This window comes from Canis lupus, chromosome 14, assembly GCF_003254725.2.
Source record: "Canis lupus dingo isolate Sandy chromosome 14, ASM325472v2, whole genome shotgun sequence".
Classification (NCBI taxonomy): domain Eukaryota; kingdom Metazoa; phylum Chordata; class Mammalia; order Carnivora; family Canidae; genus Canis; species Canis lupus.
Genome location: NC_064256.1, coordinates 4,740,193 through 4,755,327, shown reverse-complemented (window position 1 = coordinate 4,755,327; position 15,135 = coordinate 4,740,193). Strand labels below are relative to the sequence as shown.

General features: G+C 50.3%; 1 protein-coding gene across 1 annotated transcript in view; it reads right to left on the bottom strand.

The window, feature by feature from the left end:
- The window catches only part of PLXNA4 (plexin A4), a 426,671-nt gene that overhangs the window by 81,404 nt on the left and 330,132 nt on the right, over positions 1 to 15,135 (bottom strand). Inside the window, exons 6-9 of the mRNA XM_025471690.3 lie at positions 12,409 to 12,532; positions 11,549 to 11,702; positions 10,229 to 10,328; positions 9,287 to 9,401 (exon numbers count right to left, since the gene is read on the bottom strand). Coding sequence (XP_025327475.1) covers positions 9,287 to 9,401; positions 10,229 to 10,328; positions 11,549 to 11,702; positions 12,409 to 12,532 — 493 coding nt within the window. The remainder of the gene's footprint in view (positions 1 to 9,286; positions 9,402 to 10,228; positions 10,329 to 11,548; positions 11,703 to 12,408; positions 12,533 to 15,135) is intronic.

Below are 15,135 nucleotides of genomic sequence, written 5' to 3'. Positions count from 1 at the left end.
TGAGCTCCTGACAAGCTATGGAACCCTGAACTCATCATATGCCTACTTGGAGACTCAACTTCCTTATCTGTCCATCAGATGGAATCCAAGGACCCACTCGGCTCTTACCAGTTCTGGTTCTATGATTTGGGGTGGTCTCACCTCTGTCCTTCCTGATTACTGTGGAGTCTTGCCATAGGGGAGCAAGAGCCCTGGGCCCATTAAACTAATCCCTTCTCTCCTTCAGGCTGCATGTAGCTTTATTCTGCAAAGCAGCTAAGAGAGGAGAGGCAGATCCAGCAATCCCACTTCTGGATATATACCCAAAAGAATTGAAAGCAGAGACTAGAACAGATACTTGTTCACTCACGTTCACAGCAATGTTATTCACAACAGCCAAAAAGTGGAAGCCACCCAAGTGTCCATCAGTGGACGAATAGATAAACCACATGTGATATATACTTACAATGGAATATGATTCCATCTTAAAAGGAAGGAAATTTTAACACACCTTACAACAAGTATGAATCTTGAAAACGTTCTACCAAGTGAAATAAGCCAATCACAATAAAGCACTCATACGAAACACCTAGAGTAATCACATTTATGGAGACAGGATGGGGGTTCCTGGGGGAGAGGAAATAGGGACTTAGTGTTTAATGAGGACGGGATTCTGGTTTTGGGGAAGACGACAAAGGTCTGGAGATGGATGGTGGTATGGTCGTACAATGGTGTGAATGTACTTAACGCCCCCGAACTGCGCTTAAAACTGGCTAAGATGGTAAGGTTAAGGTTCATGTGTGGATTTTTCCACAATTAAAAATAAATGAAAACACAGAGGAGCAACGAGGAGGGGAGAAGGATCAGAGCACTGAACCCAATACTTGGTCCTGAGACTCTAAAGTGCACAAGTCTCCAGGGCCTTGGGTCTCACATGCAAAATCTTAGCAGCCGCATCTTGTGCCCCCATTTTGTCTGCTACCTCAGCCCCCCTGGCCCCAGCAAGATGAGATAGACAGGACACAGAGAAGACAAGAACGATTTAGTGACTAGGATGACACTCAAGACTGGAGCAGGAGGGGTGTGAAGCTGGAGAAGCAAGAGAGAAGATCTACGAAAAGCAGGGAGTCCCAAGCCTGATGGTCCACCTGCACTCTTTGCTTGCCTGCAGCCCTGGGCAGCTCTCCTCTCCCTCCCCATGCACAAGCCTGACCGGCCCTCCTGCTCCATCCAACGTCTGCCTAGGGGAGCCGGGTCTCTAGTTGCATTTGGAGTATGAGAAGTCCTGGATCTCCTGCTTCCATCTCTTACGGCAAAATGTTGCTGTCCATGAACAATGCTCAGGAGGTGTCTAGAATCTGGGAAGTTCTCTGGACCAACCTATTGGATCCCTTCTACTTTGCAAAGGAGACATTGAGGCAGGGAGAAGAAATGTAATGGCTCAGTAACCGCAGACTGGTAGCTGAAGAAGTTGAATGCCAACCCACCATCTTTCATCCTCTTAATGAAAGAGGCAAGTTCCGGCTGGTGGACCGGGACCACCTCAGGGTGGCCTGGTGGGTCTGGGAGGATCTCTCTGAGCTCCGCAGGACTGCTGAGCTGCCACACCATCCTGTGGGCTCTGGGACCTTTCTGGGGCTGGGCTGCTTCTAGTCTAGGATGTGGGCAGACACACAAGCCCCTGTTCCCCCATAAGATTCTCAGGGAGGCTTGGCTCGTGTTCTTTAATGAGTCCTGATTGCCAGTGGCCCCATAAGACCTAGTTTGCATATAAAAAGGTTGGCAGGTCTGAGAGTAAGTTCATTAATAATAATTGGAGAGGCCCAGGGCTGGGCCAGGCCCATTTTCCTCTGGTGGCACCGATGATTGACCCCAGTGTCCCTCTTAATTGAAATGTAAAATGGCAATTTTTCCCTAGGTGGCAAGGCATGAAGGGACCATGGCCACCACACTGCTCCCTCCTCCCACCCCAGGGCCTCAGATCCTGACCTACCTCACACGGAGATTCCAGGTATAAAACCACCACTATGTCTGATGCTCATGGGAGGTTTCAGAGAAACCTCCCTGTTTCTCTAGGACTCGTGTCGGAAGACCTCACTTCCAAGTCCTTCCACCATGGCCTGGGGCTCAGACAATCACCTCTCAGCATCCTTAACTAGAAAGAACCTGAATGGGGAGTCTCTGAACTCTGAACACCAGGCTATTTTCCTCCTGCTCATTTCAGAGCCTTGAAAGGGCTCTAATCATGGCTTAGCTTAACTCTAAATGGGGGTTAAAAACTCTTCCTCCAAAGGGCTTTTGGTGGGGTTGGAGGGTGTCCCATAAACTGTCTAGCTTTTCCCACCCCGTCTAGGCTTCTGCTCTTAACAATTTCAATAGCTCCAAGTGCCCCAAACACAGGGAGATGGGTACAGGTCTGTCCACTGCTCTTCTAACAGCGGCCCCTTCTTCTGGGAGGGACATCTTGCTACAGCATGTTCTATAGGCTCTGAGACAGGAACTCTGCCACAATCATGGGGCTTTGGGCAAGTCCCTCAGACCATCTGCATCTCCTCTGCCATGGAACGAAGAGGCTGCTTCGGATTCAATGGATTGTATGGTCCTAGTTCTATTATTAACCCAATAGATGATCTGGGACACATCATTATATAGCCTTTCTAAAGCTCAGTTTTCCCATCTCTAGGATGGGGTAAAAGTGCCTACTCAACTAGTTTCAAGTGTGGCATTCAAAATATTGACCAACTGAACGAACACTGGAGCGGCTGGTGGTGGTGGGGGTGTCCCTTCTGGAAATGGCCCTTTACCTACCGCTAGGGAAGCGTAATCTTTTAATGACTGACACACTGCAATCTGGTACAGTCGTGCAGCGGTAGGCTCTGGCAGGCAGTGTGTGATGCTGTTATGATTTTAGTTAACATGGCACAGGGGCTTCAGGGAGTCCATCTAGGGCACATCCCACCACCTCCATTACCTTCCACGTGCTTTCCCATTTGCTATCTGGTTTCACAGCCCAACACATGTGATCACCCCCACGTTCACAATAAAGGAACTAAGGACACCAGTTACCTCATTCAGTTCCCACAATGACAATGGACAAAGTATTTTCACCTGGTCATCTTACTGACTTGTGTCCCCAGATGAACATCTAACCTCCATACAGAATTCCTCAAAAACATAATACTCTTCATTTTCTCAAGGAAGGGATTTCTCTGAGCTCTCATTGGAAACAGCCAGTTCTCCGAGGTGGTAAGCAACCTCATTTCATAAGATTATTTGGAGGCAAATGCAAACATTCAGGATCAGATTCCCTTGGAGGATGTTTTGCCTGTGGCTACATTTTGCAGTTGGAAGAACTGAGGGATGAGAGTGGCAGTGGTTTCAGGTGCAAGGAAACCTTTAATGTCTTGGCTTTTGGGAGGTGGCTCATGTGGGCTCCAGGTCCACTGTCCGGCCCCACGCACATTCTGGTTTTCACTGAAATGCACACAGAAGGAAAGATGGTCCCACTAATTGTGGGGAGCAGAAGGAGCAAGCCAACGTATGAAAGCTTTTCCATCCACCGTGTCCAGCATGTCAGTGGCTGCTTTATACAGAGGTTTCATTGCATATTTAAATAATTGAACAAGGACATAAAGCATGCTGCTGAGCTGAGAGAGAAAACACCGCCCTTAGGGCTGGTGCTGCCTGGGGAGGCGGGTGGTAGGCCTGTGGATTTACAGCCCCCCGTGTGTGTACTAGATGAGGGCTCTAATTCTCCCAGTTGTTACAGCAAGATTGGGGAAATGTGACGCTCTGGGGGACTGTGGGGCAGGGGCTGAGGGGCAGCTGAGGAATAAGTGATCTGCAGGGGCACAGCTTGCCACTAATGTCACCTCAGCCCCCATCAATTCCAAAGAAGCTAGCCCTAGCCCTAACCAACGCCCCAAATTTACACTCACCTTCTCAGACCCACAGTGCCCAATACAAAAATGTAACGCACCATATATTTTCTTGCTGTTCCCCAAGTTTATAATGCCATTAGTGTGATCTACGATGGGCTGGTTTATGGAGAGAGCAAAGTCATAATACAGAAAGGAAATACCCATAACCTCAAGGGGGGGTTGGGGTAGCCGAGATTGATGGAAAGTTCAATTGTCTGGAGAAATGGCAGCCCAGGAATGCAATACCTGGAGTGGTGGTGGTGCACGGATTGGAAGTGAGTTCTTTAGCTGGGTTTGGCTTTGTTTTCTCAAAGGAGGTGAAGGGCATGGTGAGAGTGGTTTTGCTCCCTGGGGCTGGGCCCCAGGAATGGCTCCTCTTGCCAGAATCACTGACAAGGTGGCTGACCCCATTTCCCAACTGAGTCGGGTGGTGGGTAAATGCCCTTGGCCTGCCCTGTCTGAGCACCAGGGGCAAGTAGAGGCCCAGGGCCTAGGACCCCACTCACTTTGCCAGCTCTTCATTCTTGGAGAGGACTGAGGATGGGGGCTGGCAGATTTTAGGATACCCATCCCATCTACAGGTTTCTAGCCGGGGTGGTCGGGACTGTTAGAAGAACATTTCTAGCACTGCTTTGGAAATCAAGTAGAATGCATCTTGCCTCTTATGATCCTACATGTGCTCTGTGGAGTAAACGCTGTTTGAACTTCCAGAAGAGAGGGCCTGCAGGAACTTTCTCTTGTGAGCCTGTGCACTGTGGGCCTTCCTAGCAAAGCCCATCTGGCCTGATGCCCAGGGAACAGCTTCAGTAGCTGACTTAGCTTTTCAGTTTAGATGAGACATAACAGTAAAAGAGTCTATGGAGGATAAATTCTTGTCAGTGGATTTGCTTGGAGCACCGTTATTACGTGTGCGGGCCTGATGGGGGCTTGGGTCAAAACCACTGGGGAACCCGAGGTCCTGCCCAGCTGGTAGAGGTGGCCCCAGTTAACAGCTGCCTCCGGGAAAGGCTGTTCCACTGGGATGCAAGCAGTCTCTCCTGACTCTGGGAGAATGGGGCCAAGTGCAGGAAGACTCACCCCATGTCAGCCTTCCTCTCCTTCCTCTCTCTTTTCTTTTAGGTACCCGGGATCTGGCATCTGATCCAAAGACCCAGCCTTTGTTATCACAATGCCATTCATTAGTGAAACAAAATCATTCTTTGTAACTGGAATATAGTTACTACAAACAACATATGTTTATTGGGCATTCTATTTCTGAGAATTGTAATTATGCTAGAGTACTTGCCATTAATATAATAACAACAATGATCGACCACTTCTCTGTTCCAGACCAATAACTTCACCTGAATGTATTCTTTGTTCTGGGAGGAAAAAAAAAAACAGAGGTAATCCAACATCCCTGGTGATAGTCAACAAAGCCGGTGTTGAAACTGGAAGACGCAGGGATGAAAGCCTTCCTGGGGATACATGATGGTGCTGGGGCAATGAAGAGCCACCTGGCAGTCTCCCTCTTGACTAACAAAAGGATGCTGTCTGCCTCCCCACACTCAAAGTTGAAAAGAAATGAAAGCCTGGGGATTCCAGAAGAATCTCTGGGCCCAGGGCCCCCTTTCATCCTATGGGGATGGGTCCAGGGAAGCTGCAGGCTCTGAGGCTGAGTGGCAGTCACCCTGGAAGTAGGACAGGGAGACCACAGCCTGGACTTGAGCATTCACCCTCTAAGACCACTTCTTAGGTATGGGCTGCTCCTTGGCACTTTCCAGCTTCTTTCTACTTACAATTCAAGAATATTAGAGGTCATGTAGACCAGCAGTCTCATTTTACCCATCTCTACCTGCAGACTACAGACAGCTCCCACACCCTGAAACGTCTTGCAATGCTCTGCATATGGGAAATGCTCAGGGACTGGGTAATGCAGGATGGAGGGTGACCCGTGCCAAGCTTTGAGTACCGTGCTACGAATAAGTTCTCTTCTTGGCAGGGAGAGGGGACCCTTGTGTCTGGGGGCTTCTATAAAATCACCTTTCAAATGCATAATTTTCTTTGTTTACCCCTTATTCCCACTGCAGGAACCCCTGCCGCAGAAACAAAAAGAGAGAAAACAGAACAACGACATAAAATAAAAAGTCACCTTATTTCCAAGAGCAGCCAGGGGTTTTCTTTAAAGCTCTGAGCACAATGACCTCCTTGTATGACCCCAAATGGCTGGATGAGTCAAGAATCCACAAATATTGATGACTTCTTTTCCTTTTGGTACATTCCCCAGGAAGATGTTGCCACAATGACCATCATGAAGCGGTCAACTCTGGCTTCTCCTCTACATTCATTATACTCAAAATGGCCCTAGATTGAGCTGGGTAAAAGGCAGCCTCCAACACTGCGCCAGAAACACAGGCTTAGAGCTTGCTTTCCTTAGAATAAATAAACATCCAGGCAAAAGAGGAGTGAAAAGTACTTCCATCCTATGATGTGATGAGGGAGGGAGGCATAGCGATTCCAAGGTCCCTGGGAGCTTCTTGCTGTAATGGCCTGCTAGGCTCACCATAACGCAGCTTGGGTGAAATGGAAAGTGTCTGAGGGTGGCCATCATATGGGTTAGCTCAGCACCACCTTCCACTGGCCACGTTTTTCCAGGCCTCTTCCTTTCTTGGGAGCCCCGGCATCAGATCTGAGGTGCTGTGACTCGCTGGCAGCCTCTGCCAGTGTCAGGAGTAGGTGGGCGCTGTGTCTGGCTGGCAACCCAGGCACTCAAAGACATTGTTCTTCTACAGGAATCCCTGAACCACACTGGGAAACACGGTGGGCTCTTGTTTTATTCTCCTCTAGTTTTCTTCCCCCCTCCTTCTGAGTGGCAGATGCAAGCCTCTTTTATGTATTTGAAAGAAAGAGACTTGGGACAAGAGGAGCAAACAAGAAAGAAAAAGCAGAAATTTGAAAACCTCCTTCAAGGTAATTAAATGATTAGGGGCCTTTGAAATCCACCAGATAGCTCAATTGTTTCTACTTTCATCTATTTTATCCTTGGGCCTCTCCACACATGAAACCTGTGCCAGATATGCCAGCCTGGAAAGCCGGAGAGAGGCTGAAAACCTCTTTGCTTCTGCTCCCATCAAGTAACTTGCAGGTTCCTGAACAAAGTAAGAGGTTTCTTCCCGGGCCGCCAGCCCCTGGTCTTCGGGGGTGAAGCAGGCCTTCTCCTGACCGCATGCCCCAGGATAAAGGCTCAGGGCTGAGGAGACTGGACAGCCTTTTATCAGGGTTTACATGCCGGGGGTGCGCCCCTTGCTGTCAAACCCACATCTGTCCTACGAGCTTTAGATCCATTTTGTCTTAAAAGAGAACAGAGTCGACACATACATTAGCTTCGCATTTCCTTTTCAAAGCCAACACGCCAATCTCTTTCCTCCTTTTCCCCATAAAGGGACAATCTATGTCTGGGTCTCTTTTATTGATGATGATACACAGCAGCCATTTCTAGCCAAGGATAGGCCTCATTGTAGAGGTAGAGGGCTTTATGTCTAGGGACTTCCACAACATCTTCTTTCTTCTCTTTGTTTCTCTCTTGTGCTTGCTCCTCACATCCCCCCACTCAGTCAGATCATCCTCTCTCCGTGACCCCCTCACCATTCCTTGACTTTACCTCTCAAATCAATTGCTCTGTCCATTCTCTACCTGTAGAACTCCCGCTCAGCCATCAGAGCCTGGGAAGACGAGATTTTGAGCTTGGGTTTTCTCATTGCCAGACAGAGTTCAGTCATGTCCCCTTGGGCTGGCAGGGCCCAATGCAGCAGGCATTGGCGGTGGAACAGACATCACCCTCCCCTCTCAGCCTCAGAGACAAGACAGCTTCCCTCCTGCCATTAAAGGTTTGGCCAAAGTTAGGGTTCTCACAGGGGTAGAAGTCTGGGAGAAGGGACGAGGCACTGTGATGGGTTCTTACCATTCCCTTCCTATTCCCCAAAAAGCTCTTAGGCTTCCTGCATCAAGACCATTCTCTGTTCTCACAGATGTGGGTTTTGCCACATGGTCATGGCACCCATGTGGGTATGGGAAGGGGGCTGAAAGGTGTACCCAAGGCTAGGGAAGGGGGTGAAGATGTTGGAAACTGAGTCCAGTGTTGATGGAGATAGCATGAGTCAGGCTGCAGCTCTGCCCCTGCATTCAGTGGGGTCTAACCAACAATCTCTCTCTCTCTCTCTCTCTCTCTCTCTCTCTCCATATATATATATATATATATATATATATATATATATATATATATATATATCTTTCTATTCGAAATAACCACATCCCAAAGCAACCACTTTGTTCAGTCCTCCTGGCCTGATGGTTGGAGTCACATAAGCACCATAATGGCTGAACCATAGCAGACCTTTCCAAAGTATTTTTATACCCATTCTCTTTGAGGTCCTTGCCCACAAAGTTACCTCCTAAGAATGGCACCAACGCAGGCATAGAGTATTTCTATTATGATGATGAATAGTGTTCAAGGGTAAGAATAGGGGCGCTTGGGTGGCTCAGTCAGTAGAGCATCTGACTTTTGGTTTTGGCTCAGGTCATGATCTCAGGGTTGTGAGATCGAGTCCCTCATCAGGCTCTGTATTCAGCAGGGCACCTGCTTGAGATTCTCCCTCTCTCTCCCCCTCTGCCCCTCCCACCATGTGCATTCTCTCTCCCAATCTCTCTCAAGAAACAAAAAAATGAAACAAAACAACAACAACAAAGGATAGGAATGAAGATTAGGAGAAAATAAAAGCGCAGCTTCTTAACCATGAAGCCAACTCTCGTGATTCCCAAATGGGACAGTGCTATAGAATCACCATGTACCAAGGCCACCCCCAGAGTTTCTTATCCTGTTGGTCTGAGGGGGAGTGGTTAACTAAGTTCACAGGTGATGCTGATGCCACTGGTCTGGGAGCCACACTTTGAGAACCACTACTCTGGTTGATAAGTTGACTATTCTTTTTTTCTTATTTCTCCCTGTTACTCAACTTGTCCAATTTAATCTCAGATATGCTTGGTGGACAATGCTCCAAGGGACAGCCAAGGAGTCTATACATTGTCTTGCTGTGTACTTATAATTATTTCTATCTCATGCGCACACCCATCTTTTTGCAATTGGTCTATAACTCCCCTGGCACGTGGAGGGTCTTCATGGTTGGAATGATCTGGAATGTACCTTTGCCTGTATCTGAACCTCCAGGACTGACCCAGAGCCCACTGGCCCTAGCACAGAGCTTTGCATGTCTACTGCTTTCATGAAGTGGTCCCTTAAGAGTCAGGGTTGGGGCAGAAAAAGGTGCTGTAGGATTTGCCTGTTTTCTTGAGGGAAGGCCTGCCATGTGTGCGCTCCATGCTCACAAGCAAACAGCACTCAACAGACCTACCTCCGGCACCTTCACTCGGCCTTCCTGGAAGGAGCAAGTCTTGGGGTCATGGGTACAGACGTGGCGGTATTTGCACCAGTGGCATCGGTATGGGCTCTCAACGCAGGATAGGCACCTGGGCACAGAGGAAGAAGAGGCACAAATCATAGGACCTCAGTGAACCCAAAGCCAAGGGCCTAGCAAAATATTTTTTCATAGTAGGAGAAACCACTTTCAAACATTCAGAAAAAGCAGATCTGATGCCAGTCTATCCCTTTTTTACACCAGGTTCTCAGGATGCCCAGAATCTGTGGCCTCCTCCCCCTCACTCAGGTAGGTGAAAACCTTAGTCCTCAAGGGCCCAACCAACCACCTCCAGCTCCACAGGATGGTGCCCTCTTTTGTTGAATTGTGGGGCCATGCTTCAGTCAAACAGGGCCAGGCTACAGCTGGAGCCAGAGTGAGACCCCCAGGCCAGAGCTCACCAGCATGTGCCTTCCTGCCCCACTCTGGCCCTCCACAGCCAGAGTCCTGACCCAGCCCACAGGGGACTGGGGAGAGCTGAGCATTCGGTGCTCGTTGGACCTGCCCCGGCCTGGACACACATGGGGGCTTCTCTCCCTCCTCAGACCCCTCTTCTCACCTGGGGTTCTGGCTGCTCCATTCTTCAAATGAGGAGCACCCTCCTCCTCAACAGATGGTGGGAGCCAAATCGGTTAGACAGATTGATGCCAGAGAAGATGTATGGGCTAGGGATTTGGAGATCCCCACACTACAGGTTCTTACTCTGTTTATCCCAGCCTTCCCATGAACCCTATGGCTACCAGAGGAGGGACCTGTCTCATTCCCCTTCTTACAGGGCCTCTAGATGGTAACTCCTTGCAAACAATGCTAGCATCCTCTATCTCCAGATGAACCCTGACCCCAGGAACAGGGAGCTGAGCAAGGCTGGGGGCCACTTACGAATTGTGGACACTGCAGTTGTAAAAGACAAAGCTGGTGCTGGCAAAGGTCATGCCCGTCTCCTTTGACTTGAGCTGTAGCTGGACAACATGGTGGTCTCCTGTGGGGTAGAGCCAGCCACAAGTTCAAGGGGGAGGTCAAGACCCGTGTGAGGGTCTTACTAAGAGTAATGCATGCTGGGAAAGGGGAGCCTGCTCCCCCTGGGGTGCTCTCAGCTCTGACAGGACTCTGATTCAGCAGGGCTCAGTCCCAGGACAGCCCCGAGAGTATCTGCAGAGGGTGCTTCTGGTCTATTCCTCCATCCACACTGCGTTCCCAGAACCCACCCTCATGTGCTCACCAGCTTCCCTCCTGTATGCATACTCTGACAGGCTTGCATGCACAGTGCCCATACCAGACTCACAGAATTACACACACATTGATTAGCTACCAGGACAAAGTGTAGACTCTCTGTGACATTGCCATGGGCCATGTGAGAGGTTTTGCATGCATGTGCACGTATGTGGCCACCTAAGTTCATTCCCCATCTTGGTAAGGAGACATCCTGGTCTGACATCCCCTCCTCTGGTGGGCTCAGGGCTCCATTTTGGCAGGTGTCCCTGGAATCCTCAGCTGGCGGAGTCCATGTTTAATTCACAGCCCTGACCCCAGGCCCCCCACTTCCAGCCTTGTTCTGTGCCTTCCCCGAGAGTCTCATTAATCAATCAGCTTGGAACAAATGTGACAAGCCCAAATGGGAGCGCCAACATGGAATCAATCTGCCCAGGCTGGGCCTGTCCCTCACCAGCACTGGGCCTCTGTCCACCCTTGTTCCTCCAAGTGGAGCTGGCCATGAACATGCAGCTTTGGGAAGGCAGGGCAGGCTGGGGATGGCAGGCCATGGCCCGAGATCAGGGACCCATCGGTGCAGGCAGGGTAAGGTAAGCAGAGGAGCTCTGCACCCCCACCCCTGCTCCTGACAAGCTTCCCTTCCCCCATTACCCTCCCCCCCATGCCCAGCCTCTCGTGCTCCAGGACAATCTCTGAACTCAGCCAGCACATTCTGAGGCTGCCCCGGCCTAGCCCTCCCTCCACCCTCTGCAGCTGTTCCTCACCTAGGATGACGCTGACTCCAGGATGCTCACCTGGTTTCAACAGTCATTTCTAAGAGCAGCGAAAGGCACTTCATCCCCTTCCTCTGTATCATACCCACCAAAGCACCCCCTTCCCCTGACTCTCCCCTGCCTGTGTGGTCCCTCTATGCCCCCATGCCTGTCCCGAGCTCTCATCAAGGCAGGAGGAAGGACATGCCACCCAGCTTTGCCTCCGGGGACCGCTCACCGTTCTCTGTGATTATCCGGGGCACCTCCTTGGCTGCTGGGGAGTAGCACTGGATCTGATTGCCTACCACCAGCCCATCCATCTCTGACAGGTCCTCAAAGGTGCAGTTGACGCCGGCTGACAGCTCCGGGACATTGTATGTCTCCAGGACCAGCTGTGAGCAGCCCCGCAGAGGCGAGAGAGAAGAAGAGCGTGAAATGGGGAAGGGGAGTGTGCATAGGAAAGGAAGATAGAGGGAGAGCAAGCGAGCAGAGAGAAAGAAAACAGGAGGCATTATTAACATAGAGAAGAAGACAGCCAACTGATCACAAGGCCCAGAGGCAAGGTGGTGGGGAGTGAAGAGACAGACACGGAGGAACCTTCACTGCATGTGAATGGATTTGGCTCCAGGAAATGGGAATGCTTAGGGGATTTGTCTGTAGAAAGAGAGGTGGGTAGGACTGAGATATTGCTGGTCAAGCTCCTCTCCCATTGTCCCCATGTTTGGAAAAATGGCAAACCAACCACCAAGTGCCCAGGGCATGAACATGGGAGCCATCCTGCCCCTTTCTCCCTCTGCACATACATCCTTCCCATCTTACAGACAGAAATAAAGTTCCCAATACCCTCCCTCTCTCGGTCACCCTTTCGGTCATTTTTGGTATCACATATTTGCTTGTTTTTCTACCCATTATGCAGAGAGCCTCTGCCCCAATAGTCCTGTGCATGCTCCCCTCTTCCACCTCCAGGGACACATTGTTCAAAGCTGCTCTCGAGCAGCTATGCTGGTCAGGCGTGGCCCACTTCTCCAGAGGGGCACTGGGGGGCTTTGGTGGGGAGAGGGTTGTCATGTCCCTGGGCCCAGATCCCACTGCCCTTACCAGGACATTGTACTGGGACACAGAGATGTTGCTGGGATGGACGGTCAGCCGGACGCACTGCTTCATCTCAGAGGCAAACCTGCGGGGCTCTCTGGACCGCTCACAGCGCTCCTTTCGGGTGCACCTGGGAGGGACAGACCGACCAGTGACTCCGGAGAAGGCCACTTGCTCCAGTGAGGGGCTGGTACGGGGGTCAGGCACTGCCCGTGGCTCCCAGGATGTGTCCAAACTCAATGTGTCCAGGACTGACCTTCCTGGCCCCTTCCTCCCTCCTGCTCCTCCCACCCCATGCTGGATTTTGAAAAAGATGGCAATCCCAATCACTTGTTGCCCAATGCAGACACTTAAGATCACCCGAAAGACCCCTGACATACTCCTCATGCACATAAAGGATTGCAAAGCCCTGCTCTCCTACCTCCCCACCCATTCTCAGCCCTGCGACTCTCCTCCCCTCCTAGGCAAGCCGAGACTTGTTCTCGCTGTATATACAATACACTCTTGCCTTGGTCAGCCAGTTCTGCTCTCTGGACCACCCTCTCTCCACATTTCCCCTGTCCAATTTCTACCTGCTCTTCCAGACATGCTTCAACTATGATGCATCTGCAGTCTCTCACCACCACCCTTCGGAGCATCTGGGGTTTCTTCTAGTCTAGAACTTCTTCGATTATATGATTACTATTGGGTTACATGCAGCCCTCTCCTACAAAGTGTGAACTCAAAAGAAGAAACTAAGCCTGACTTATTCTGGAATCTCCTGTATACCTCGTAGCCAGTAGACAGAAGGCAAATGTTAGGTGGCCGGGAAGGCAGGGAAGGAAGGATCACAGGATCATAGTATAGTAGTAGTTCAAAGCGAGCTCCGGAGCCAGCTTGCCTCGGATGGGAATCTCAGTTTCCTGGCGCACGGTAACTGCCAGAGAAGGTCTCTATTATTGCTCAGCATCCTATGTCATTCGAAGTTTACCGGGTCACAGGTGGCCCACATCCAGGGTGACCTGAGGTCTTACAGTCCTGACCGATGAGGCTGCTGAAACATGCACGTAAAAATCACAGCCCTTCATCCAGATGTGCACGTCACACATGGGGAAGGGACTGAAGCTGTCTGCCGAGGCCAGGGCATCCTGCCTTCCACTGACAGTTCACTGCCCACACCTATCTGAGCTTCAGGGAGCAGTGTTTTGATCCAAGTCGGATAAGCCACGGGCACAGGGACCTTCGCTGAGCTGCCGTCATTTGGAAACTGTGGTCTCCTGATTCTATTGTGGGGTAAGGAGGAGCAGGGTTCTCAGAGGGACAAGTTTGGAGGAGCTGGGATGGCAGGGAGGTCATTCCTCAGGGGCTGATCTGTTTTGGTTAAGAGTCTAGAGGAAGGAGGATGTCAGGAGCTGACGCAAGACAGGCAGGGGTACCAGGCAAGGGGTTTAATAGGAACCAGAACAGCCAGGGAGGTCTTGTGGAGGCCGCACAGGGCGGAGGGGTGGGTGGGTGGGGGGGATACTGGGGAGGGAGAAGACCGCTGAAGGGTGGGGCTGAGGATGAGGGAAGAGAGGCTCCAGGACACCCCAGGCCACTCTTGGGGTGACTCAATGCAGAGAACACCGCAGGGAAAGAAGGCATCTTTGGCTTTGGTGAGAAGAACAGCCTAATGGTGGAGAGGTGGCGGAGGGGTCAGAAGTCACCGAAAGTGTGGACTAAAGGAAGAAGAGGAGATACAGGGACAAAAATGGTGGCTACAGAGTAAGTTGGATGTGGAACAAGAAAGTAGAACATAATTCTGAGTAATCCCATAGTGGCTGCTAGTCACTGAGCGCTTCTAGGCACCTCAGTTAGAGGCTTATTGTTTATGTCACAGTCTCTCAACAATGTCACGAGGCAGGTACCATTTAAAAACCATTCTGTAGACCAGGAAACTGCAAGAAGCGTGGATAAATAATTAGCTCAAGGTCACCAGCCAATCAGGGAGAACCAGTATTTGAAAACAGATGAATTCTGGAGCCTCTGCTCTTGACCACCGTGGTGTCAAGACCATCCTTCCGAATCTTCGAGACTGAGATGTGAAGGATGGACCCCCGTGCTGCACTCTAAAGCCATTTCTCCACCATCTTGATGTTCTCTTTCTGTTGCTTGAGACGATTTCAAAATTTCCCTTCAAGCTTTGTCTTTAGGCGAATGGCTACTTTTGCCTGCCACTAGGATGTGCTTTGGATATGATTTCAGTTTGTGAATTCTCCAGGATCCTTCTAGGAATCCCGAGAGCGAAGGGTCAGACATGGATTGGTCACCTCCCTGGCACTCCCTGGCTGCTTTAGCAGACCATGGCAACAAGGGCATCTGCCTAAAAGTCTTGGAAGTTAATTTACCAGGCTAGCTCCTCTGTGAGGACTTCATTACCTCCAGCCATTAAGCTAATGTTATGGACTTTTCTAGGGTATCTGCACTGACATCGCTATTAATAGGGTTATTACTCCCATTAACAGCAGACCCAGAGAGCTGGTACAGGCTTAAATTATTCACTGACTCCCCAACTTTGAAGTCCTTATTTCCAAGAGCAATCAGTAGGTCTGAAAAATGTCTTTGATTAAATTATGAAGGGAGAAAAATGAACCCGTGTCCAGGCCAAGCATCACCTGGAGTTGCTAACTAGAGATAACAGACGAAGAAGAGAGGACTCCACCCTCTCTTGCAGATGTACAAAGGTACTCAGCTGTGGGATCTCAAGACAAGGTC